General features: G+C 53.4%; 1 protein-coding gene and 1 long non-coding RNA gene across 3 annotated transcripts in view; one reads left to right on the top strand and one right to left on the bottom strand.

Moving 5' to 3' along the window:
- The first annotated feature begins 245 nt into the window (after nt 1-245).
- The window catches only part of Iffo2 (intermediate filament family orphan 2), a 42475-nt gene continuing 18839 nt past the window's right edge, over nt 246-23881 (top strand). For both annotated transcript variants that reach the window (XM_041651046.1, XM_041651045.1), the window contains exon 1: nt 246-1474. In XM_041651046.1, the coding sequence (XP_041506980.1) occupies nt 825-1474 (650 nt within the window). In that variant the 5' untranslated portion in view covers nt 246-824. The remainder of the gene's footprint in view (nt 1475-23881) is intronic.
- Nucleotides 2990-8081, bottom strand: LOC121447797. Its single transcript, XR_005974305.1, has 3 exons — nt 7679-8081; nt 4213-4274; nt 2990-3300 (listed from the first exon to the last, which is right to left on the bottom strand). It is a non-coding gene; the product is annotated as an uncharacterized LOC121447797 (long non-coding RNA).

Raw genomic sequence — 23881 nt, 5'->3', positions numbered from 1 at the left:
AGCTTGCCTGGCAGACTTGGTGGGAGAGGGCTCCCCAGGAGGGGAAGTGAGCGGATCCAGACCGCCAGCCTCTTTAAGAGGCTGCAGCTCCCGGCTCTGCTGCGGTCCCCGCTGTAGTTTCGTGTGCAGACTGCGTTAATTAGATTACCTGAAGCCCGCTAGGCCTGCAGCGCCGCACGCAGGCGAGGGCTTTCCGGGCCGTTGCTGGGCGGAGCCTGAACTGCAGCAAGCCGAATAGCGCCTTGCAGACAAGTGGCGCAGCTTGTGGGTGGGCGGAGTTCAAGGGACTGTGGGCGTGGCCCAGGCTGCAGGGCCTGGGAGTCGAGTCTCAGCGGGTGAAATCGCTGCATTAGGCGGAGGGGGCGTGGCCTATGCCCGCAGAGGGCGGTCCAGGCAAGGGGCGGGTCAGGAAGGGGCGTGGACTTTGTCTGCAGAGGAAGATCAGGCAGGGGGTGTGGTCTGTGTCTGCAGAGGACGGGCCCAGGGGGCGTGGTCTGTGCCTGCAGAGGGCGGGGCCCGTCGCAGAGGGGGCAGCGCCGGCCGAGAGTCCTCTACGCGCCGCTGCTGCGGCCGGTCCACAGCAGCTCTGACAGTCCGCGGCACAGGCACCAAGCCCCTTGCCAACTCCACGCAGCCACAGCGACCTCCGGCTCGTCCCGCTCTCTCTTCCGGCGTTGCGGAGCTGCATCTGGCGCGCATCTGGCACCACCCTGGCCACGCTGGAGCCCTCGCCCGCCCTGGCCCGGCCACGCCGGGAGCCCGGCCCCGAGCTGGAACCCCATCTGGAACCGCGGGCCCGGGGCCCTGAGCCGCGCAGCCGGCGCATGGTTAACTCGCTGCTGTTCGGGGAGATGGCCTTGGCTTTTGGTTGCCCGCCGGGGGGCGGCGGCTGCGCAGGCGGTGGCGGTGGTGGGGGGGCCGGGCCGGGGCCCTCGCCCGTAACGGCGGCACTGCGGGACGATCTGGGCTCCAACATCCACCTCCTCAAAGGGCTCAACGTGCGCTTCCGCTGCTTCTTGGCCAAGGTGCACGAACTGGAGCGGCGTAACCGGCTCCTGGAAAAGCAGCTGGAACAGCAGCAGAGTGAGCGCGAGCGGCGGCTCCGCTACAAGACCTTCTCCCGCGAGCAGGCCGTGCAGACCGGGCCCGAACTGCTGCGGCCGCCGGCTGCGGGCGGCGGACAGCCCCTCGGTGCGGCCACCGGCGTCAACGCCAACACGGTAGCCCTGGGCGGCCTGCCCCCCGGCGGCGGCTCTCACCCGCAGCACTACGGCCGCCTGCCCGGGACCATCTGGAGCTACACGCAGGTGCGGCGAACGGGCGGCGGCGGCGTGGAGACAGTGCAGGGCCCCGGCGTGTCGTGGGTGCACCCGGACGGCGTGGGCGTGCAGATTGACACCATCACGCCAGAGATCCGCGCACTCTACAACGTGCTGGCCAAGGTGAAGCGCGAGCGTGACGAGTACAAACGGAGGTGAGTGGATGCGCCCCTCCTCCGCCGCTCTCGGGACCGGGCAGCAGGGCCTGGCAGGTGGGCTGCGGGCTGCCGGGAGGACTCTGTCATCAGAACCCGCTAGAGTAGGGAGCGCGCAGGATACCTGGGCGCCTACCCCCGGGGCCAGGCACATTGTTTCCCAGGGACGTAATAACCAGCGGACTTGTGGTGATCTCATTCTGTCCACATGACAATGCGGTGTGAGGCAGTCTCGTCCCCATATTGCAGATGAGGAAACTGAGGCGAAGAGGTGCTAAGTGACTTGCCCAAGGCCGCTTGGCTAATCCATGGTGAAAGTCAAGTCCAGATTTGATCTATGGATGGGAGTCCTGGCTGGTGTGTCTCCCAGGCTAGGTATTTACCTAGAGATGTTGGTGGTAGATTCCCTTCCCATAGCAGGTGTAAAGAAAAACTCTCGACTATACATTGTCATTTTTTTTTGTCCTTGAATTTAATGAGCACATGTGAGAAGATGGTGGATCTGTCCCTAGGGCCCCAAGGTTGGCTGTCTTGTTCCAGGCCTGTAAAGATCCAGAACCTCAGCTTCTAGCCTTTAAAAAAAAGTCATCCTTTTCTTCACATTCTCCCAAGTCTCAAGGTTTATTGAGGTCCCCCAGGGGATAGATACTCATGGGTTAGCATATTGGGTGCACTCAGATCATGGGTCCAGCTGGAGGTCAGGGGCAGACTGCCTGCAAGATGGCCAGTGTACTCCTTGAAGTCCAGATTCCCAGGCTGCAATACTGGCACTGCTCTCTGCCTGCAGCCTGGCTAACAATACTGTCTGCTCAGCTTTCTGATACAGGGAGAGAGAGAGAGAGAGAGAGAGAGAGAGAGAGAGAGAGAGAGAGAGAGAGACTATGTGTAGGTCTCAGGTCTGCATGGGGGAGGGGCCCTCTGGTCCTAGGCTCCTATCTCACCCGTGCCTAACTTTGTTTTATTGTCCTGACTCTTAAAGGGAGTGGGGCCATTCTTTTCATTCCTCCAGTCTCGCTGGAAGCTGGGGCTGGGTTTGCTTTCTCACCCTCTGCTGATGTCTTCTGACTGGGAAGAAGTCCGGGGCTAGCTCCTATCCCCTGCAGGAGGGATTGTCAGCTACTTGGAGGCTTGTTTACTCATTAGGGAAATGGGAACAGAAAACTCCAGGGTAGATTGGGGGTGAGGCGCCTGTTGGATGGTGTAAAATAATCAAGTCGATGTTCTTACTTGCGATGAGGAAGGTATAGAGAGGCCTGGAGTCTCTGCTGCACGTGCAGGGCCTGGCTCGCTGGACATTGCTTTTCTCTCTGGCCTTGGGAATGCCCTGTGCCATTCACAGGGGGCCACCCTCTGCCCTTGGTGGTCATCCCCATCAGGGCAGGCTAGGGAAGGAGGCAGTTGCCTTGGATGGTGAAACTGGAGGAGGAAGCTTGGGCTGGCCCTCCTGTCTGCCACCCTTGGCAGTGTAGTCATGACACAGGCTTGCGCTACATTTGTTTAATTGTGTGTGTGCTTTTTGGCCCTGGCTACAAAGGTGATGGAAAGACTGTGCCCAGGCTTAGAGATGGGTTGGCATGCAGCAATGAGCTGTTCAGGTTGCACCCAGGGTGTGGGGCGTGATGTCAGCTTCTGGCACTGTCCTGGAATGAGCCGGCCCTGCTGAGACAGGTGGGGTGCGGGCATCTCTCTTCCCGCCTTTCTGGGAGGTTCATGTATACCTTCTTTCTTTTCTTCACTGGAAAGACCTTTCTTCTCTGAAGTTGATTCAAAGCTTTGGATTTTTCCAAAGTGAGTGTTCTGCCTTACCCAGGCCTCAGTTTCCCTACCTGTAAAAGCAAGGTGGTTGGACAATAGCTGTGCTCTTTGACATCCTGGGCTTCCTCGATAATACTTTGGGGAAAACTCCTTGAGTAGTTAATAAAATTACAGCAAGAGCCTGTGAGATGGCTCAGCGGGTAAAGGCACTTGCTGGCAAGCCTGACGGCCATAGTTGTACCCCAAAGACCCACATGGTGGACAGAGAGAACCTTCTCCAGCAAGTTGTTCTCTCCTCTACACATTTGTAATGGCACGTATGCACACACACACACACACACACACACACGTACAGATACACATAAATAAATGTAACAAAAAACCAAATGCATCGAGCCGGGCAGTAGCGGCTCACACATTTATGCCCAGCACTCGGGAGGCAGAGGCAGGTGGATCTCTGTGAGTTCAAGACCAGCGTGGTCTACAGAGTGAGTTACAGGACAGCCAGGACTATTACACAGAGAAACCCTATCTCAAAAAACCTAAGTGGGGGAAAAAGCCAAAGCCAAATACATGAAAATGTTAGTGCAGTCAAGAAAGTGTTCTTGCTTTCACATAGATGTCAGTGTGTCTGATTCCATCAGCATGCAATTTTTTTTGACGATTGATTGATTGATTATGTGTATGAGTGTCTTTCCTGCATGTATATACAGGCAGCCTGTGCATGCCTGGTGCTGGTGAAAAGAGGAATAACTCCCTGGAAGTGGAGTTACGGGCAGTTGTGGGCTGCCATGTGGGTGCTGGGAACTGAATCCATGGTCCTCTACAAGAGCAGTAAGTCCTCTTAGCTGCTGATCCACCTCTGCAGCCCAGCACACTCACTGTTTAATGTTTAATACTTTAAATTAAAGCCTCTTTCTTTGGAGACTGTCGCCTGCTGGCCAGGCAGGATGCCTACACAGTTTCTGGTGGTACCAGCTTACCTGTGAGTGACAAGATGCTTTTGGTTTTCTGCCGATTGCCCCATCAGGTGCATCCACTGAGCCTAGAAGAGGTAATTTATTATATATTCAAGTCTACAATATGAATACATACAATTCTGTTTTCATCTACTGCTGTATTGCAGTTTCTCTTTCTGGAGGAAGGCAGGAAGACAGTTGACTTCAAAAAAGAAAAAAAGGTCTCAGGAGGAAGAGGCAGATGGGTCTCTGTGAGTTCGAGGCCAGTCTGGTCTACAGAGAGGACTCCAGGAGAGCCAGAGCTAGACAGAGAAACTGTTTTGAAAAACCAAAAGTCAAACGCAAAAACAATTGCCCCCCCCCCCAAAAAAAAAACCCTCTGTGCTACGTGACCTGAGAGGGGCTGCCTAGGCTTGTCAGTATGAGACTGCCTTTGTGCTGGGGTTAAAACTCCATGACACATCACTTGCCCAGAGTGCAGGGGAATTTGGGTGGCAATAAGTGAATATATCAAAGCTGCTAGTCTTCCTCTAGTACTTTGACTATTAAGAGGTCACAGTCCAGGAGACGAGACCATGGTGCTGGCCTGTTTGGTTTGTAGACTGCCAAAGGCATCAAAGCTTCGTGAGACGTCTGGTGTGGAACCCCAGTGCTGAACACTGGAGAGGTCCTGGCTGGAGAGGGAAGGGCTCCAGGTTCTCTGTCATTGGTCAGGATGGACCTCCCACTCCAGCTGCTGAATGATAAGCCAGAAGTATTTCCAGCTTTTTAAGCTGCAGGCCTTTGTGGTCCTGTCTCATGATTGGTTTCTCTCCACATGCACCTGTGGTTCCCTGGTTTTGCTGAGGTGGAATTGGTTCATCTTAAAGCCACCAGTTTAAATACAGCAGTGATTTTTTTTAAGGAAAATTTAGAGCAGTGTACCCATCTCCAGAGTGTAGTTTTAGAACCCTTGGATCCCCCCCCCCCCCAATTTCTTCCTGTCTGTTTGCAAACAGCTATTGTCTGGAGCAGTCACCAACCTGCCCCGTGTCTACCTGTATGCTTTCTGTGGATGACTCAAAAATGAGATCCCACGATAGGTCGTCTTCCGAATCTGGCTTCTTCACATTGATGGTGTTTTGGGAGTTCTTCATATTGTACTTGCATATATCTGTACATCCCTCATCATTGCTAAGTCACGTGTACGGATGGGTAGACCCGGTTTGTCTGTCCCTTCATCTTACTTACCAAGCATTAAGTCACCCTAGTGCTGTGGCGGACATGGTCTACCATCAGCGATACCAGGCTGGTTCTTTGCAAACACCAACCCAAAGCAGAGCTTCTGGCCCCGGCTCCCCACCCCCTCACCCCTTCTCTGGTTTCCCTTCAGCCCAACTTGCTCTTCACCGGGTAGGAAGTGTGGTCACCGAGACTGTATAGAGGGCAAAGTTGTAAAGTGTTGATCTGGAAACCAAAACAAACACTTCTTTCTGTCACCACCCAGTGCCACCAAGATCTCTTGTTCTGAGTTTGCAAGTTGGGGGCTTTCCCTGGGAGAATCCTGTCAAATTATCTGAACTTTAAATACATGGGTTTTCTGAATTGGCCTCCAAGACACCTGCACGCCCGTGGGTGACCCCTGGGTCTGCATCATGGCTGATCTTTTTGCTTTCTCAGATGACTTTGTGTTTCTTGTGCCTACTGTGTTCTGGGCATCTTGTTTCCTGTCTCTGCTGTGGATGACCAGGGTCCATACCATGGTACATCCCCATGATTTTCCCTCTTATTTACTGGAGGAGGAGGCTGGGTTACTTTGTGGCTGTCAAGCAGAAGTTTTGGTAGGTTCCACTGTCTGCATCAGGGAAGTTGTCACGGTTGTTCCAGGAAGTAGCAATAACTGGAAGAGGCGGTCCAGCTGCCTGCAGGGCAGGGTGACTTTCTAGTGTCCCCCTTTGTCCTGTAGTCCCAGTGTGACCAAGGACTGGCTGGTTTTCTCCCCTCACTGTGGGTAGACAGACAGGGTTTATGTGCTCCTGGCTGGCTTTGTCCTTGGTACCTGGGATGAGTGGAGGCTGTTGGAGGGTCTGAGGGACCTGTGTTGTCTTTTGTCTTGGATTTCAAGTGGGTGCTTCAGATCCCTGGAGCCCATAGTAAGGTGCCTCATGGGCTCTGGGGACACTGGGAGGTTGAGCCCCTGGAATTTGACACATGCCAACCACAGACTACTTTTCCATGATTCTAAAAGATAGTCTGTATGGAAACCGGATTGCTATTGGCAAAAGCAAAAGAAACCACAAATTCAGCTGTGTATTTTCATTTCAGAGGTGGGGAAACTGAGGCCTGTGGAAGCTTGCCATCCACAGGTGGCTCTAAACAACTCTTCTGTCACTTAGTCTCTCATCCTAACTCTGAGGTGATGCCCACATCTGCCTCCAGCCTTCTCAACAGCTTCCTTGCCACCTTCTCATGTGGCCGCTTTCAAAATCTTTTTAAAAAGCGCCTTCCTAGGATAGGTCACAGCTGTTTCTGACTGTGACCGGAGCGGCTGGGCTGTTAGAATGGAGGGTTCCAAAAAGGGCTGTGCAGTGCAGCTGAGTGTCCCTCCCTTTCCCAGCATGCCCCAGGGAGGTCCTCCAGCAGGTGGGAGCTGGCCCCTCAATGCCCAAGGCCCCAAAGACTGCCTCAGAAGATTGTCCCCAAGCCACTGATACTTTTTTTAATTTTGGAAAATCACAATAATAGAGGTTTTTGATTCTGATTTCTGAGTGAGGTGGCCTGGGAGGGTGGGGAAGGGTTCGAATTCTGACTTTGCCATTCGGTATGACCCTGGGCATGTCTCTTGGCCTCTCTGAACTTGCCCCTCTGTACAGAGGGATGCTGGGAAGGAGTAACTTAGTTCTGTGAAGGCCTCCACGCCTTGGGAAGCTCTGAGGATGTCCTGCACTGGAGCCCACACAGTCTGCTCCCTTAATTTATGGGGCCTCTGGGCACAGCCCTGGGCCGCCCAGCAAATCCATTTCAGGGCACATTGCCTCTCTCTGTGTCCCGTGGAAGGCGCCAGAGATGGTGCTGGGTTGGAGGGAAGCCGGGCTGCTTCTTTGTCCTGCCGAAGGGCAGTCTGGCCATTTGCAGTAGTGATTTGTGCCTCCGGAACTCCCAATGCCCCCACCAGCCCTTTGTCTTAAAGGAATCCACACCCACACCCCCTCCTTCTAGGACCTCAGTTCACTGGAGAACCGGGTTACTGAGTCTCTTGGCCAGTGAGGCACACTCCCTGGGGACAGATTTGGGAGCCCTGAGCTAGAAAGAGGGCGGGGGAGGAAGGTCCCAGAAAAGAAGGGAAACCAGGGGACAGCTGACTCTGAAGATTCCTTCCTTCCCAGAGGAATGCAGGCCAGGCTTTTGCTGCCTGCCCCACCGGATGCACGCCTACCCACCCCCACCCTCGGCCGCTATGCACAGTCACACGCAGGCGTACACAAACGCGCTCACACATGCATGCAAGCACCTGGTTTCTTCTCTGGCTTTGGGTCTGCAGCTTGACCGTGTCCTGTCATGTCGCTGTTGAAGGACACGGAAGGGTAGAGCAGAATCTAGCAGAATCGAGCACGTGTCCTTTGCTGCAACCAGACTCCGTGGCTTCCAGCAGAACGAATCTGAACCCCGCTGGGTATCAGATCCTGGAGTTTGGGACTTTGGCATTGGGGAGATGAAGCCAGGCTGGCATCCTGTGTAGTTCTGTGTCACAGATGGCTGGAGGCCTGAGATAGGACAACCCTCTCTCCCCCTGTGCTCAGGAGTGAAGGTGTGAGGAGCCCACAGTGTTCCTGAGACTTAAGTTCCTCCCTCCTACCTGATAGCCCCCACACTCTGAACCCAGATTGCCCAGCATGTGTCTGCTCCCCAATGCACCCGAGCTCTGCTGCTCCCAGCTTTCTTCTGGTGTTCACAGAGTTAGCTCAGCCAGACCGGCCAGAGTCCACACTGAGTAAATATTTGTGCAGCCTGGGAAGACTGCGAGTCTCGCTGCTGTGCGCTACTAGGCATCCAGGAGACAGGGAGGTCAGATAGCGCAGACTTGGCATCTAGGGGTCTGGTATCCTGGGACGAAGGGTCAACATCTGGAATCAGAAGATCTGGCTTCAGTCTCAAGGCAGCAACTCAATGAGCTGGCATGATGCCAGGGCCTCGAACAATAGTGAAAAGCTGTGTGAACCTGGGCTAGCTGCTGAGCCTCTTCCCCTCTCAGTTTTCCCGTCATTAGAACAGGAAGGATGCCCATTGTGGTGCCATACATCTGTCATTTAGGGAGGCTGAGGCAGGGGGATCTCTGAGTTTGAAGCCATTCTTGGCTACATAGTGGGTTCCAGAACAGCCAGGGCTACAATGTAAGCTTGTTTCAAAAAGCCAGAATCAATCAGTTGGATTAATAGGAGAAGCTAAGCTCTGTGCCCAGGATATGGGAGGTGCCAGTGGGCTCACATGGCTCCAGGAGGTTATATACCTGAGACAGAGCTCCGTGGGAAGAGCTTGTAGGGTGTTGCAGGAGCTGGATGGACCCTGTGCAGGCATGAGCACTGAGTGCCTACTTGGGGACTGGGCAGGAGTTTAGGGGTTGTGCACACTTCTGGGTACACGATCCTAGGAGGTTCAGGGAAGGTCTAGGGCCAGAGGGCTGGTGAGCAATGGCCACCCATGTCAGGGAAGCACCCTCCCATCCATGTCAGGGGGCCGGTGCTTGTTACCTGGATAGGATATGGTTGCTCACAGTCCCTGGTAAGAGAGGAGCTGTCACCCAGCATTAAACCAGCAAAAGCACCTGGTCCTCTAGAGAGCTGTAACCTAGCTGAGTCCTCTAGATGGTGGCGTGGGCTGCCTGAGCCCCGTAGAGTCCAGTCCTTGCACAGACCTGCCCAAGGGTGGTGGGGGCATCACCTTGTCTACCTGGGAATGGGAGAGGTAGGCTTGCCCATACCCGTGAATGCTGGGCTCTCCTTGTGACCTTTCTGGAGCGTCTGGATTAGATGAGGCCCATTTTCTCTCTTACACCTCAGTCTGTCTCTCTATTAGCACTTGGGAGGCTGAGACAGGAGCCTTGCTGAGAGTTTGAGAGCAGTTTGGGCTACAGAGTTCATTAGTGAGTCCATGCCTAGCCTGGGATTCATGGTGAGACTGTTTCAAAAGGAAGAGGGATGAGCCAGATGACTTCTCTAGGTGCAGGAACCTCCTCAGGTCTCCTAGGAGCTCTGCTAGTCCCTTGCTTCAGCCCTGCTGTGAACTCAGTCCACCAGGAAGCTGTCAAAGGTTGGCCCAGGTGAGGAGGCAGGAGCTAGCCTGGTCCGGAGAAAGATCTTCTCCAGTGCCTGTCACAATATTGCCATGGCGGGTGGCAGAACAGAAGGCGGAGACTGGGCTGTGGTGACTTCCCACTGTCACTTTATAGCAGTGATTTCTCAGGTAGCAAATTAGTCACCATGGCTGCAGGCAGCTGAGACTCTGAGCCACCCTACAGGCCATCTAGCCCCCTACTCTTCAGAGAGGACCCTAGTGTGGGGGGGGAACTCCTGACTGAGTCAGCAGGGCTTATGGTGGGGGCATCACGGCTGGGTGAGCAGGGTTGTCTTGGGTTGCCCTTGAGATGCTTGTTCAGTGTTCTTACCACATGGGCATACAGAAGTGCACACCTGCTCATGGGTCCCCGAAAGATCTCAGCCTGCCCATTGCAGCCATTTAGCGGGATAGGCATGGGACCCCTCATTGCACACTGAAGTCAGGCTGACTGTGCAGCCAAAGCTCTCAGGGACGGTTCCTGTTGTCCCTAGAACAATGACTTGAAGGTCATGTTAACAATACAAGCAAGAAGAAGCAGAGAATGTTTTGGTGAGCAGCATGGGAGCTGGGGACCCCCTAACATGTTGCTTCTGGTCAGCACTGTGAACTTTGCCTGGGCATCAAGAACTGGCCACCGTCTTCTCTTGTCTCTTGCTGGGAATTGTGAGCCTGGTGAATGTGATTGAGAAGTCAGCCTCATGGCTGCCACTGAGCGTGCGCCACGTGCTTCACCTGAGAACCAGGGAGCAGACAGCCTCTGCTTCTGGAGCTCGGAGTCGGGTAGACAGACGTGTCATGGCGTGTGGTGGTGTCCTAGGACACCACCACGTACCAAGTGCCTGTCAAACAATGCCCATGCATAGGAACCTGATAAATACGTCGTAGTTAATCTCATAAACAAATATTTATACAGCGTTGCCAGGCTCCATTCAGAGAGGGTCCTACACATCTAATTCACAGACCCTCACTTTAACCCTGCAAGGTGGGTACCATCCTCAGCCATTTTTGAGATACCGAAACTGAGTCATTGAGGGAACTGGACTAGGTGAGCTATAACCCTCCAGATCCAACTTGTATCCCTCGCTGTGCTCAGAGAAGGGAGCCCACAGCATGGTGCTCTCCTGATCTAAGCCTCAGCTGTCCCTTCTGTGAATAGGTGAGCATCCGCTCTCAGGAGGCTGTGTGTGAAGAGCTGCGGATGCACCTTGTGAAAATGGTGGGTCCCACACAGGGCCTCTGACGTCTTATCTCCAAGCTCCGAGACACACTGCTTGCCCCTGCTCGCCATCATGCCTCCCCTGGACCCTGAGACCAGCTGGCACAGAGTGTTGGGTAAAAAGCTGCTGAAGGAGGCTGAACCCCTCTGGAGAGTGAGAGCCTGCCGGTGCTTGCACTGCCTGCTGGCCGTGAGACCTCGGGAGAGTCTTTGCCGCTCAGAATCTCCTTTTCTTTACCTGGGAAATGTGGCTGGTCACAAACACAGGGTGAACTTCACGAGGAGCCATGAGATGATGGCACCAAGCCTTCAGGCCCTCACAGCTGCTCTGGATCCTCAGTGGACACTGGGGCTGGAGAGAAGGACAGGGTGGGCCCAGCGTGGCAGTACGCATTGTCCCTCTGAGTGGCTCTGATTGGCAGGACTGAACCACCCGAGAAACGTGTCTCTGTGTTTACTGTGTGTGCTCTGACTTTGAATGCGCAGGTTTGCCGAGGCTCCTGAGTGGACACATGGCCTTCCGTCCTCTTCACTGGTCATTTTTATTATTCAGTTTATTCAAGGCAGTTCTACTGGCTGCCCTAAGGAAGATAACAAGCTGCTGGTCTAAGTGGACCTTGTGAAATCCCCTGTCGTTCAGGCTCCCCTGTAAGCAGGGACAGCACAGCTTCCCAGGGCCTACTGGGAATCCCCTGTCGGCCCTGGCCCACTGTGACACTGGGCCAAAGGCCATCCTGTCAGAGTCAGGGCCAAAGTGGAAGTTTTTCAAAGTCAAGAGCAAAAGGTCCTGGAACTCTGCCTTGGGCACTGGTGAGGCCCTGGGGTGCCTCCGGGTCCAGGATCTCAGGAGTCACCCCAGCACAGTGTGGGGCCAGACAAGGAAGATTCCCTGGAGGGGGCAGCACTTGAGTTACATTTCGAAGGGGCAGGGTGAGAAGCCGCAGAGGAAGGGGTCTCTAACGGAGGGCCATAGCACAGGCTGAGGCCTGGGAGGGAGGCTGCTGCCAGGGCCACACCCTGGGGCTGCTCTTGGTCCAGTCTTTGACGCTCTTCTTGGTTTCAGTCCCTCTCGTGGTGGTCTGCTATGCTCTTGGTTTCCAGGTCTCCATTCTCATCTTCTTGATAGCTCTTTCCAGTTCCGGTTCTGGTTATCCATTCTTCATGGGTTGTGTTCCTGCCCCTGTCTGAGGTGTTGCTGGGTGAGGATGGATTTTGTTCTGTACTCCTTAACTGGATGGCAGGCCTGAGAGGCAGCTCTTGCTGCTGAGGCTTGGGGAAAGAGTGTGTGTGTGTGTGTGTGTGTGTGTGTGTGTGTGTGTTTGTGTGTGTGAGTTTGTGAGAATGTCTGTGCGTGTGCATGCATGTGTGCCGCTCATGTGTCCAGAGCCTCTGTGTGTACCTTGAGCCCTTAAGGTTAACCTACTCCTCCTGGACTCCTTTGCAGTGGGCTGCGGTGTTTATATAGTGGTAGGTAGAGGACTTTGGCTGTCATCCTAGAGGTCATTGCTGACCTCGGGGGCCTAAGCTCGTATGCCGTGGAAGTAGGGACCACTTTACCTCTTATGATGCTTGTGTCTATTCCCATAGTCCACCCGGCTCCCAGCACTCTTCATGGACTTGTTACTTACCTCTTCCTTCTAGCAAAATCCTTTCCCTGACATTCCCAGATGGGTACCTGCTGTCTCTCTATTCTATTTATTTTTTTTTGGGGGGGGGGGGTTCTCATGTAGCCCATAGTGGTGTCCAACTCTATGTAGCTGATCTCCTGTTGTCACCTCTCAGGAGTTCAAGGTCGGTCATCGTCAGCTACATAGAGTTGGACACCACCATGGACTACATGAGACCCCAACTTAACATATACCATCACACCTGTTTATATGGTGCTGGGGATTGAACCCAGGGCCTCATGCATGTTGGGCAAGTCCTCTACCAACTGAGCTAAATCGCTAGTGGGCTGGGGTGCCTGCTGTCTTTTAAGAAAGAGCAGAGAGTTGTCTCTCAGTGTTTCATCTTTGCCCCACTCTGTCCCTATGGAGCAGCTACCTTGAGGTCACACAGGGAGGGGCTGGACCCAGGACCCCAGTGAAGCTCTTTGGGTTAAGGTCCCTGGGGAAGCTAATGTAAGGCTTGAAGGTGGAGTTTGGAAAATACCCAGCATCTGGGGACATTGATGAGGATGAGTGGAGGATCAAGGATGCGGAGGGGAGAAGCGGCCTCCCTGGGCCCTTGAGCAGATTCTAGGTTGATGGTACTGCAGGTGGGGTTTTCCCTCTCAACCTGCAGAACATATGGGCGGTCACCCACAGGGCTCATTGGCTTATCCCCTGTCCTGATCTGTCTGTCACACGCATAGTGGTGTTGTTTTTCTGTGCCTCCGGTTCCTCTTGAGTGAAGTGAGGTGGAGAGATTAACAGGGCCCTGGGCCTGAGTGCTGGACCTCTCCCCTTTCCTCTAAGATACGCACCAGAATTGTAGCTTGCGATGTTGATGGAACTTCCTGACCCTACAAAACCGTGTCTTCAGAGACCACCCCCCTTTCTCTGCCTGGTGGTGCATGCCTGGTGGGAGGTGCTTTTGTGTTTGTAGACTCTTCCTGTGAGCATCTTGCTGTTCTTGGCAGTGGGGCTACACCCGTCTTTAAAGACAACATACCAGGACTTAAATCTGACCGGGGGCAGCGGGGATCTGAGGTCTTCAGGTTGTGACCGGCAGAGGCCACATTCACCTAGCGCCAAGTTCAAGGCCTTCCAAGCTGCAGGTGTTTCCTTCCTGAGCCTTCAGGCACGATTAAACTGTGGGGACTTAGAGATACTGCTCTGGTCCATCTTCTTTGGGGTCACCTTTGGCCTATGAGTTAGCCTTTCATGAAGGGTGAGAACTCCGACTTAGGCTCACGTCACTGGGTTCCCATCACTGCTCCCAACCCTGGCAGCCTCTGTCTTTCTGCCTGCTGAAGTGGGAACGACCCCCTTAGACATAGGTTGTCACAGGGTTCTGTGGCAGAGTATATGCCACATGCCGAGCAGTGCTGGCCCTTAGCAACACTCTGTCCTTGGCCTCCCCAGCCCCCACCCCCACACAGTGGGAACTGGCCCATTTCCTCATGCTGCCAAGACAGACTAGCCTTTTGTGTTCTGATATTTTCTCTCCTCAGCACCCCAGCTGGGAGGAGAAGAGTCATGTCCTCTCTTCTCTCTAGCACTCTGTTCGTAGGGTGATCAGGAGAGGGCATGGCGTGGGCATTCAGGGCACAGACCATGGCTGCCAGGTGTCAGGAATGAGGGAATGTCGCTGTCCCTGCCTCCCTGGGGATCTTGGAATGTCATGTCCCCTTCTTTCTGTGGTTGTAGAAGCAGCCCTTTTGGCTTGAGGGCTGGCTTTGAGGGGAGGTGAGCTGTTTACTCAGAGGGCTCTCCATTTTCAGCTCACTCTACCAGGCTGAGAAATGGGCTCACGTTCCTTCCCCTCTCTCCTGGGTTTGAGAAGCAGAAATCTGATTACACAGTTCCATCTGGGCTCCTGGGGGACAGGCAGGTGGCCTCCTGGAACCTCAAGGAAGGCCTTTCCCAGGCCTGGGCAAAAGGGTGACATTGAAGACCAGCTCGGTGTTGTTTTCCAGCGCTGACGTCAGGGCTATGGTTTAGAGTTTCTCCCCAGACAAAGGCTGCTTTGTATCTCTGGGTGAACTGAATCCAGGAATCTCACTCCAGGTAGGAGGCCAGGTGGAGGAGAGGCAGGGCTGGGCAGCGAAGCCCTCAGAGGCCTGCCTGTTCTCAGATCCATCACTTCGTTTCCTCATCTTCCCAGGAGCGGCCATGTGCCCCTTCAGATTCCCGCTCTTTATCACCACCATGCTCCTAGGAGGTAGCTGGGCTCTCGCCTATTGCACAGATGCAAAAACTGAGTCTTGGAAACGAAACAACTGAGTACTTGTCTCAGCCAGAGAATAGCAGAGCTGGCAGTGGGCGCGAGGACTTGAGTATCTTTAGCTTCAAGGATTACCTCAGGCTCAACTCCCATCAAACCGCGTCTCACCTCCAGCTTTGGCAGTGTCTAAAAAGTCGGGGAGCCCGGGAGAAGAGTAGTGCAGGCAGCATTCAGCAAGCACAGATCTGACTTTCCTTTTTGAGGTTCTCAATTGGAGTGCGTGTGTGTGTACTCATGTGTGTACATGTCAGAGAAGGGGATTGGTCACCAGTGGGTCTGCAGTCACTAGAAATGATTCCAGGGAGGCCTTGTGGACAGGTGTAAGTAGTCATCCCAGGGGACATTTAGGATCTTCTGCTCCTCTTTTTCAGGATCCATCCATCCACTCATCTTTCCACCTTTCTGTCTGTTCATCCATCTATCCATACAATCACCCACTATCCATCCATCATCCACCCACCCATCCATCATCCACCCACCCATCCATCCATCCATCCATCCATCCATCATCTGTCTGTCCATCCATCCATCATCCATTCATCAATCCATGCACTCACCCATCCATCATCTACCTACCACCCATCTGTCTGTCCATCCATTTATCCATCCATCCATCTTCCACTCACCCATCCTCCTTCCCTCCCTCCCACTCTCCTGACCCCCTCCTTCCCTCCCTTCTTCTGTTCCTGTGCTTGTTCTTTGACTTGAGCTTTGAGGACAACTCTGTGTAGACTGGGGGCCTTTCCAATGTCTGTCAAGTCAGAGCAAGAAGAAACCTTGCAGGTTGTTGGGATCCCCATCTCTCCTTTTCCCAGGGAGGGGTCAGTGACTATACAGCTTGCCCAGTAAGTTCATGGCAGAGTCAGCATTCAAGCCAGTCTCCCTTTCTGCTGGGGTGATGGGCATCTTAATTGGCAGCTGCCTTAACTTGCCCCATTCCTTTGATATTTGGCCTCTGTTTTGAGACACATCTAGAGACACCAGAATACAGCCCCTGGGCTGGAGTCCCCCCCCCCCATTAGTTTATCAGCTCCAAGATGTCTTCCTAAACCTGAACTTCCAGTTAGTGGCGCTCCTGAGGGCCATCTTTTCCTTGCTGGATCAGTTTGGGGAATCAAGGGGTCATTTGATCCTTTTACCCAGAGGCTAGAGACACTGACAAGCCTGCTCACAGTTCACACTCAAACATGAATGGACCTACTGATGCTTTCCAGCAGCCTCTCCTGCTGGGAAGTGCTTCCTGCCTATCTCTAGACGTGGTCCCGAATGCCCCGAATGCTTCTATCCTTTCCCTTGGTCATTTGAGCATTACTGCCTGTGTGGTACATGAAATGGGCAGCTCCTGCTCCTCTAATCCCCCCCACTCTTCCCTGCTGTTCCAAAGGCCTGCATTGACTCAGACACAAGTTAGGACGTGCTGTGTCGGAGGATCTGCCTGGGCTTCAGGGTCCTGCTGGGTCCTGGGAGGGAGGCATACTTCTTCTCCTGGATGCAGGGATGGCTCTGAGATAGAACTGGCATATTGGCCTGGTCCAGGTCCATGCTTCTTGGCGTGGAAACTGAGGTCCAGAGAGGTTGAGCCACGTGGCTATGGCTGCTCAGCCAAACCCAGCAGTGTTCGATGCACGCATTCACTGGTGGCTGTGTTTCTGTTTAGACAGAACCTGGTGTTCCCTGCTTGAGGGTGGTGGCTGGGGGATGGAGTGGTCTGTTCTGAACTGGTATCCCAGAAAGGAAGACGCCAGTGTCTTAGCTCTACAGGTGCCTCCACAGATCCAGGACTACCCTCACCTCCTTTGTGTGTTGAGAGGGCCAAGGTTCCACCCTAGACCCTTAGTGGGTCAGGGGATGTGTCCTTGTGTCTGGGCAGGAAGGGGTTAAGCAGTTTTGCTTCCCAGGCCTAGGTTTCCAGCTGGTGTCCTGGCCCCTCAGGCCAGCCAGGCCATCTGGCAGACAGATGCCATACTGTGTCCCATCTGTCCCAAGGCAAAGTCACCAGGAGAAGACCTGACTGCTGCCTTTGTGAACCTGTGGGCAAGTTGACTCCCCACTGTCGGTCCCTGTGAGTCTAGGCCTCTTGGGAAGGACTTATAGCCAGCAGTCTGGCCTCTGACCACTCTCCCTGATGCCCGGGTTAGCTGCTGTGTGGTGTCCCCAAGGTGAGAGTCTGAGTTTCCTGTGAAGATGGGTCCAGAGAGGTGCAGGGACAGGCCAGGGTCACACAGTGAGTCATGTAGACAAGGTGGGACATGCACCCCTGCTAGGCTCCTACTCAAAAGCTTATTCACCTATTGAGCATCCCTTGAGGGCTTACTATATGCCTGATAACTGGAACTCACGGTACCGGACAGTGCCCTGGTCCCAGAGTCGGGGAGCAGGAACTATGAGGAAGGACTCCTTGCACCCTGGCACACACCCAGGGCCTGGACTCAGTGACAGTTCTCCCAGAAGCCATCAGCTGTCCCTGGCCACATCCTCACAAGCCAGTGTTATTACCCCCTTATTACAGATAGGGAAACAGGCTCAGAGAAATGAATTCCCTGTTGCTTGCTCACTGGCTGGGGGTTGACGAGTTGGGTCAGTCTTGCTGGTTTGTCTAAAGTCAAAGCTTTTGGCATAGAGATAGGGAACAAATACACACGGTCTCATCCCTGCCACAACACGGAATCCTTGTTTTTCTGTGTCAGAACTTTCCCTTTTAGACACTTGGCTGACTCCAAGAGAGGGGCTGGGGGGAGGGGTCACGAAGCTGGAGGAGCCTCAGAGCAACTCTCAAGTGGAGCTAGCTCAATCAATGAAATACTTGCCTTTTGAGTATAGGGAGGTGAGTTCAAGCCCTGGAACCCATATACAAATGCTGAACAGGGTGCCATGTGCTTGTAATTCCAGAGCTAGGGAAGAGGAGAGACAAGGGGATTCTTGGGCCTTGCTAGCCAGCCAGCCTACCCTAAATGGTCCACTCTGGATTCAGCGAGAGAGGCTGTCGCCCAAGATAAAGACAAAATAAAAGAAAAAGAGGCGAACAGTATCTAGAGAATGACATCTGGCTTCCACATGTGTGCGCACATGTGCATGTATTCCTACATGTGAACATATACATACTCTTATAACCATATACATATATGTATGCACACATATACACACATGTGCACAGTGGGGTTGGTGGCCTTGCTGGCCAGCCCTGGACAGCACTTGGGGGACTCTGTGTGCTGTGATGGGAGTCGCACAGGGCCACACGGGCCTGGCAGTCCAAAGTGGAGCCCTTCGCCCTCTAGATTTGAAATTGTAGTTAGTGAGTGTGGTTGCTGATCTTGGAGAAGCTGAGGCACACACTCTCTCTTCTGGTATATCACCTGGCCCAAGAAAACTAGTCTGGGCTTTGATCCAGCCTTAGTTCTGTCACAGGGCAGACAGAAGCAGGGAAGTCTGCTGGCCACGGGCATGTGCCTCGGAGGAATCGGGAGTCCAGCCCTGCCTCTGCTCTGGGACGTGACCTCTGGCCGTCATCTTCTCGGCTTCAGAGTGAACACAGTGGTAATTCTGCCTCATAAGTGCCCATGAGGCCTCTGCGTGCTCTCACAAGTCACAGTGTGAACCAGTGTGATTGTGTGATCCTGTGAGCCTCAGTTTCCCCACCAGCCAGATGATGCTGTCCCAGGGACGTGGCAGAACATTCTCTGGGATTCTGCTTCAATTCATCCCCTCCGTCCTCAGGGGACTGACTGTGGCAAGGAGACCCGAGTCTCATAGAAAAATGGCAGTGACCCTGTGTGATTGGGGTGGGGTGCCCTTTACCTACTTCTCTCTTCTCCCTGGTTCACACCGAAGTGAGTGCCAGGGTTGCCATGGCAACCCAAGTTTGCTGCTAAGAAACAAAGTCTCCTCCATTGAGCCATGTTGAGTCACTCAACCCCGCTCCTGGTTTGGGCTAACCCCATCTAATTACCCGTCCCAACACAGCCTGGAGCCTGCCTCTTCCAAGCCAATTAGGGTGATGACGGGAAAGGCACACGCAGACACTCCCTGCTGCAATCCCTCTGCGGTTGCATCAACCCCATGGGTAATTGGCGGGTCTCTCACTCTCCCGCCTTCCTCCTGGAGAAGGCTCAGAAATGTCTTCCTCTTGTCGGTGACACGGCCCAAAGCACACCTAGCCTGGCATAGCCTCCCTACCTCTGAGCTTCCCCTCGACACCGTGTCCCCTCTGACACTATGGCATCCTGTATTCCAGGCTTTTTTCCTGACCCTCCCAGAAAGCCACTTTGTGCTTGGCCATTCTCATTTAATCCAGGCGGGGACTCTCCCACTTTATAGATCGGGAGACTGAGACCTGGGCAGGTGGCCTGACTCATGGCTGCCGAGCCTGGAGCAAGCCTCGGATGATGCTAAACTCAGGACCTGAGGTAGTGACATGGCTCACTCGAGCCTCTGCCCCACACTCGCGCACACTCACCTGTGGCTACTCAGTCACTGGCAATAAACAGCGGAGAGACCCAGGGTGCTCATTAGCTTCCAGAATAGCCTGGGGAGCTGCTTTTCTCCAGGCTGTAAACAGATCCCTGGGTGGTGTCCTCACCCTGCTGGACACATCCTTGGAATCTCCTGCTTCTGGGCCTAGGTATCTAGAGACTTGGTGCCCAGACCCTCTGCTGGCTTCTGACACTGGGGGGAGGGAGGGGAAAAGTCACCAAGGGCTTAGCCAGGCCCAGGCACCAGAGTCAGCGTCCTGCAGAGAGACAGCTATGGCCCCAGCCTTTCCAGAGCTGAGTAGGCTTGGGCTTCAAGGCGAACAGGAGAGAACCACAGAGCTGTCCTGGACTGTGGAGATTGGAGCAACTGATGGGAGGTCACTCCCTTAGCCACAGGCAATCAGAACCTTGGGCTGGACCTCTCAGGAATAGGCCTAGAAGCCATAGCTCATAGGCCCTTTGTAGCAGGTGATCACTCATGGGATTGCTGTGTGTCAGGCCCTAGACTGGACACCGAATTGCAGCTATGACCATAAGATAGGCCTGATAGTGTAAATGCTGAATTATCTGAGACATGCAGGGGACAGAAATCCTCTGGCCCCAGTGACTCAAAACCATGTCAAAAGGGGGTTTGACCCTGACCTAGGAGGCAGACGAAGTTCTCTAGAGGAGGTCGTATAGAAACTGAGTCCTGAGTTGGTATCAGATAAAAAGAGAGAGAAATAACAGGGTATATATGTGTGGAACCTTCTAGACAGAAGCCAATTCATATGTAAAGGCCAAAGGTGAGTGGGGTCAGGGGTGATGGGACAGCAGAAACTGGGGACAGGTCTGAGGTCTCAATTTTTCTCAGCTCCCTAGGCAACTGGGAGCCTGAGGTGTGGAGTTGCCCTGCCAAGTGACCTCACTCAGCTGCTTTGACCCACAAGCAAGAAGCCTTGTCACACGCAGCATTTTGGAGGATTACAAAGGCCTTTTCCGAGGTTGCCCTTGGCCATAGTAACTACTGTGGAGCTAACGGGGCCAGTGTGTGAATGTGAGTGTCCAGACATGTTCTGTACAGTGCGACCTTGATCTACCAGGACACAGGACTGGCATTGGGGGACACTTAGTGCATGGTGCCGTACCCACTATCCCGTCTGGTAAGACGAGCTGGTGGAGACGCGGGGCCTGGTAGCAGACACTTTAAGGTAGGAGGACCCCAGTGGATTGTTATTGTTTTGTTTGATGCCCCCCCCCCCATTATTTTTCTTCTGTCCGCTCTAAGTCATTGTAAAACACTCCTGCCTTTTCAAACAGTGGGGGAAACGAGCAGGTGGTTTTGTTGCCTTAAACCTGAAGTGGTTCTAACTAAATATGTGACATCATTCAAAAGTAAAAGTTTCAGAGGAGGAGTGTATTAGTCTGTTTTCTGTTGCTAAAACAAAACACCTGAGACCAGGTAACTTAAAGGAGTTTGGTTTAGCCCGCAGTTTTGGAGACTGGAAGATAGAGCAGTGTGGTGCTGGCTGTGTTACATCCTGGTGGATGGCATGGTGGTGGGGGTTGTGTTGATCGGGAATGATTGCCTGGAGAGAGAGGAGGACAGGGAGCAGGGAGGAGTCAGGTTTGTCCTTCTATAACAACCTCTTGAGAGAATCAACCCAGGCCCCATGAAAACCTTAATCCCTTTCCGGGGAGACCTGGGAATAGGAAGCCCAGGAACCAGGTGACCTGGATTGTTGAGGTTTAAATCTTGTTCTGTCCACCTTGAAAGCTTGTGTTTTGTTCCCTCAATGTCCCCTGCTGGTCGCTGTAGACGCTGGCACTAGCTGGTTGATTCAGGAAGGATCTGGGCCCCTGAGAAGTGAGTTCATAAGCAGGGATTATTCCCTGGCTATAGATCCCTTGTCCAAGTCAGCGACCTCAATTCTGTGTGCATGCCTGTATCCACCCCTAGCGCTGTGATTCTGGAGACTTTCCAAGCAGAGTGCTAGGACACTCAGGTATGAGTTTGTGGACCCCGGATCAGCAGTCTTATCACAGAGGCTGAGAAGTTGAGGGGCCCGAGCTCAACTTCCAGCCAGTGCTTTGGTCTGAGCCTTATCTATAACCAGGGGGTTGTGATGCCTGGCTTAGAGGTGTGGGGAGGGCATGAGGTGGTGAAAGACTCACTAATGCATATTAAGCATTGTGTGGTCAACACAAGGCTTTCCCCACCTCCTGGGAGTGTGGTATCAGCCCACAGAGACGGGCAAGTAGAAATGTATGAGGCTTTGGTTGCCATAGTGAAATTAGGGCTCAGGACTGAAAACTCCAGTATGGGGAAGGCAAAAAGAGCTCCTCCCTGGAGGAGGTGATGGAAGTATCCTAGCCCTGGAAAGGGTTGGAAGTGATAGCCCAGAAGCATCGCAGTGGCCTGCAACTTGGGACCCAGATTCCTTGCTAGGGGACATTCCTAGAGTCCTTTTTCTTTATGGCGTGGGGCAGCATGTACTTGGGCGTGGGTTCTGGTCAGAGGTGCTTGGAAGAAGGTTTCCCTAGCATTGGTCACCCAGCATTGGCTGACTAGCATTGACTGTCCAGCAGTAGTCACTCAGCATGCCACTCAGGGTTGTGGAATTGTGAGTATCCTGCAGCTGCCACCCCAAAGTGCTGTTGTTGTTATTGCTTTTACAAACGGGTCCCAGGTGTCTCTGACAGACAGGGACACTGGACGGACGGCAGGGCAGTGGCTTGAAAAACAGTCAGAACCTCAGCTTGTCATGGAGACAGGCAGCCATTGCCCCTCTGGGGCCCACTTTGCCTGCTGGTCCAAGAGGACACTTTTTTATTTTATTTTTTATTTTTTGGGGACTGGGTCTGTTTATGTAGCCTTGACTGACCTGGAGCTTGCTATGTAGGCCAGGCTGGCCTCGAACTCATATAGATCTGCCTGCCTCTGCCTCGAGGTGCTGAGACTAAAGGCGAGTGCCACCATGCCCAGCCATGAAGACACTCTTAAACACCTTGTGCCTGACGCCAGCAGCTTTTCCTCCTTCCATCTTACTTGCTGCCTTGTTGGCCCTGGTTGGAGCAGACCTCAAAGGACTGAGTAGAGCCCACTTATTCTTGGGGTGCACTGTGAGCGTGGTAGGTAGATGCAGATGTTCCTCGATAGAACATTGGGTGGCCTTAGCGTCTGGCTTCTTTTCGTTTGCTGCACATCTCTGTGTACTGCTGGTCCCCCACCCATGTGAGTGACACCTACTTCATTGTCATGGCTATCACCAGTGGTTATGCAGCTAGGAACTTGGGGGCCACATAGCCCGGATGCCATCTGGCTGAAGTTTGCTCCCAGTCCGAGTGACTGTCACAAGGGGGTCCTGAGGCAAAGGCTGAGGATTGGTCTGCATGCCCATGACATGCCAGGCCCTTTTCTGGACTCCTTTTGTACAATATGCCATGACATAGTTGCAAATAGCACCCATGTCCAGAGAGGATAGGTAACTTGCTCAAGGCCGCACAGAAGCAATTAGATAGATGCAGGATGCTCAGACTCTAGGGTCCTCTTCCTCTTCTCTCCATAGATTTGTTGGTTTGACCTTCAGGGCTGAAGTCCCAGCTGACTCTGAGACTTTGGGGGTTCATTACATAGCCATGTGGTTGTTGTAGGTGTTTGTCTGGGGACCACAGAAATTGTTTCTGCTTGCTCTGGTGGTCGAAGAGAATTAGCCCAATTTGACCTCAAGTTGTCCCTGAGAGGTAAGAGATTTGGTCACCGAACTGAGCTGGCCGGTGGTGGCATGTAAATTTAATCCCAGCATTCAGGAGGTGGAGACAGGCAGATCTCTTGAGTTTGAGGGCAACCTGGTCTACAGAGTGAGTTCCAGGACAGTCAAGGCTAAACAGAGAAACCCTGTCTCAAAAAAACAAAACAAAACAAAAAAAGAAAGAAAGAAAAAAAAATCACACAACTAGAGCATAGGTCAGCCAGACCCTGGACTTCCTATACATTGCTGACCACTCAGGGTTCAAAGGAATGGGGGTCAGCTAGGGTTGTTGTACTTTGCCTCTGTCCCCCAAAACCCAATGGCTCTGCATAGACAGCCCAAATGCCACCAGCTGCCCTTTGGAAAGCTGTTATTGGTCACTGGCAGTCAGGTGATGGCCACAACATTTGGTTCTGTAAGACCTGAACATCGCTGGGCAATGGTGGTGCATGCCTTTAATCCCAACACTCAGCAGGCAAAGGCAGGCAGATCTCTTTGAGGCCAGCTTCATCTACAAAGTGAGTTCCCGGACAGCCAGAGCTGTTACACAGAGAAACCCTGTGTCAGAAACCAACCAACCAACCAACCAGCCAACCAACCAAACAAACAAAAAGCCCTGAGCAGCTTGTAGCAAGTGGCATGGGAACTGTTTCTGGGAAAATGAGGCATAGGAATGAGCCCATACATGCTGCCACCCCGTCCCTTGCTGGCAGCTAGGCAGAGGAGGCTCCGGGGCACCCTTTGAGGGCAGGCATCTGAACCAGGCACTATCCAGGCCAGAACTGCCTGTCACCTAGCGCCATGGCCAGAGTATGCAAAGAGCACTATGGATGCACTATCCAGAGATTCCCCCTCCTCTGCGACAGGGTCTTATGTGACCTAGATCAGCTTTGCATTCCTTAGGTGGTCGAGGCTGATTTTGAGCTTCTGCTCTTCCCGCCTCCACCCTGGAGTGCACTGCCATGCCTGGTTTATGTGGCACTAGAGGAAAAAAAACCACTGTTTCTCATGAGTGCTAGGTAAGCATTCTGCCAACT

This window comes from Microtus oregoni, unplaced genomic scaffold (genome assembly GCF_018167655.1).
Source record: "Microtus oregoni isolate MIOR12 unplaced genomic scaffold, Mior012 000005F_ref0000423, whole genome shotgun sequence".
Lineage (NCBI taxonomy): Eukaryota > Metazoa > Chordata > Mammalia > Rodentia > Cricetidae > Microtus > Microtus oregoni.
This window is presented reverse-complemented; position numbering and strand designations above follow the sequence as displayed.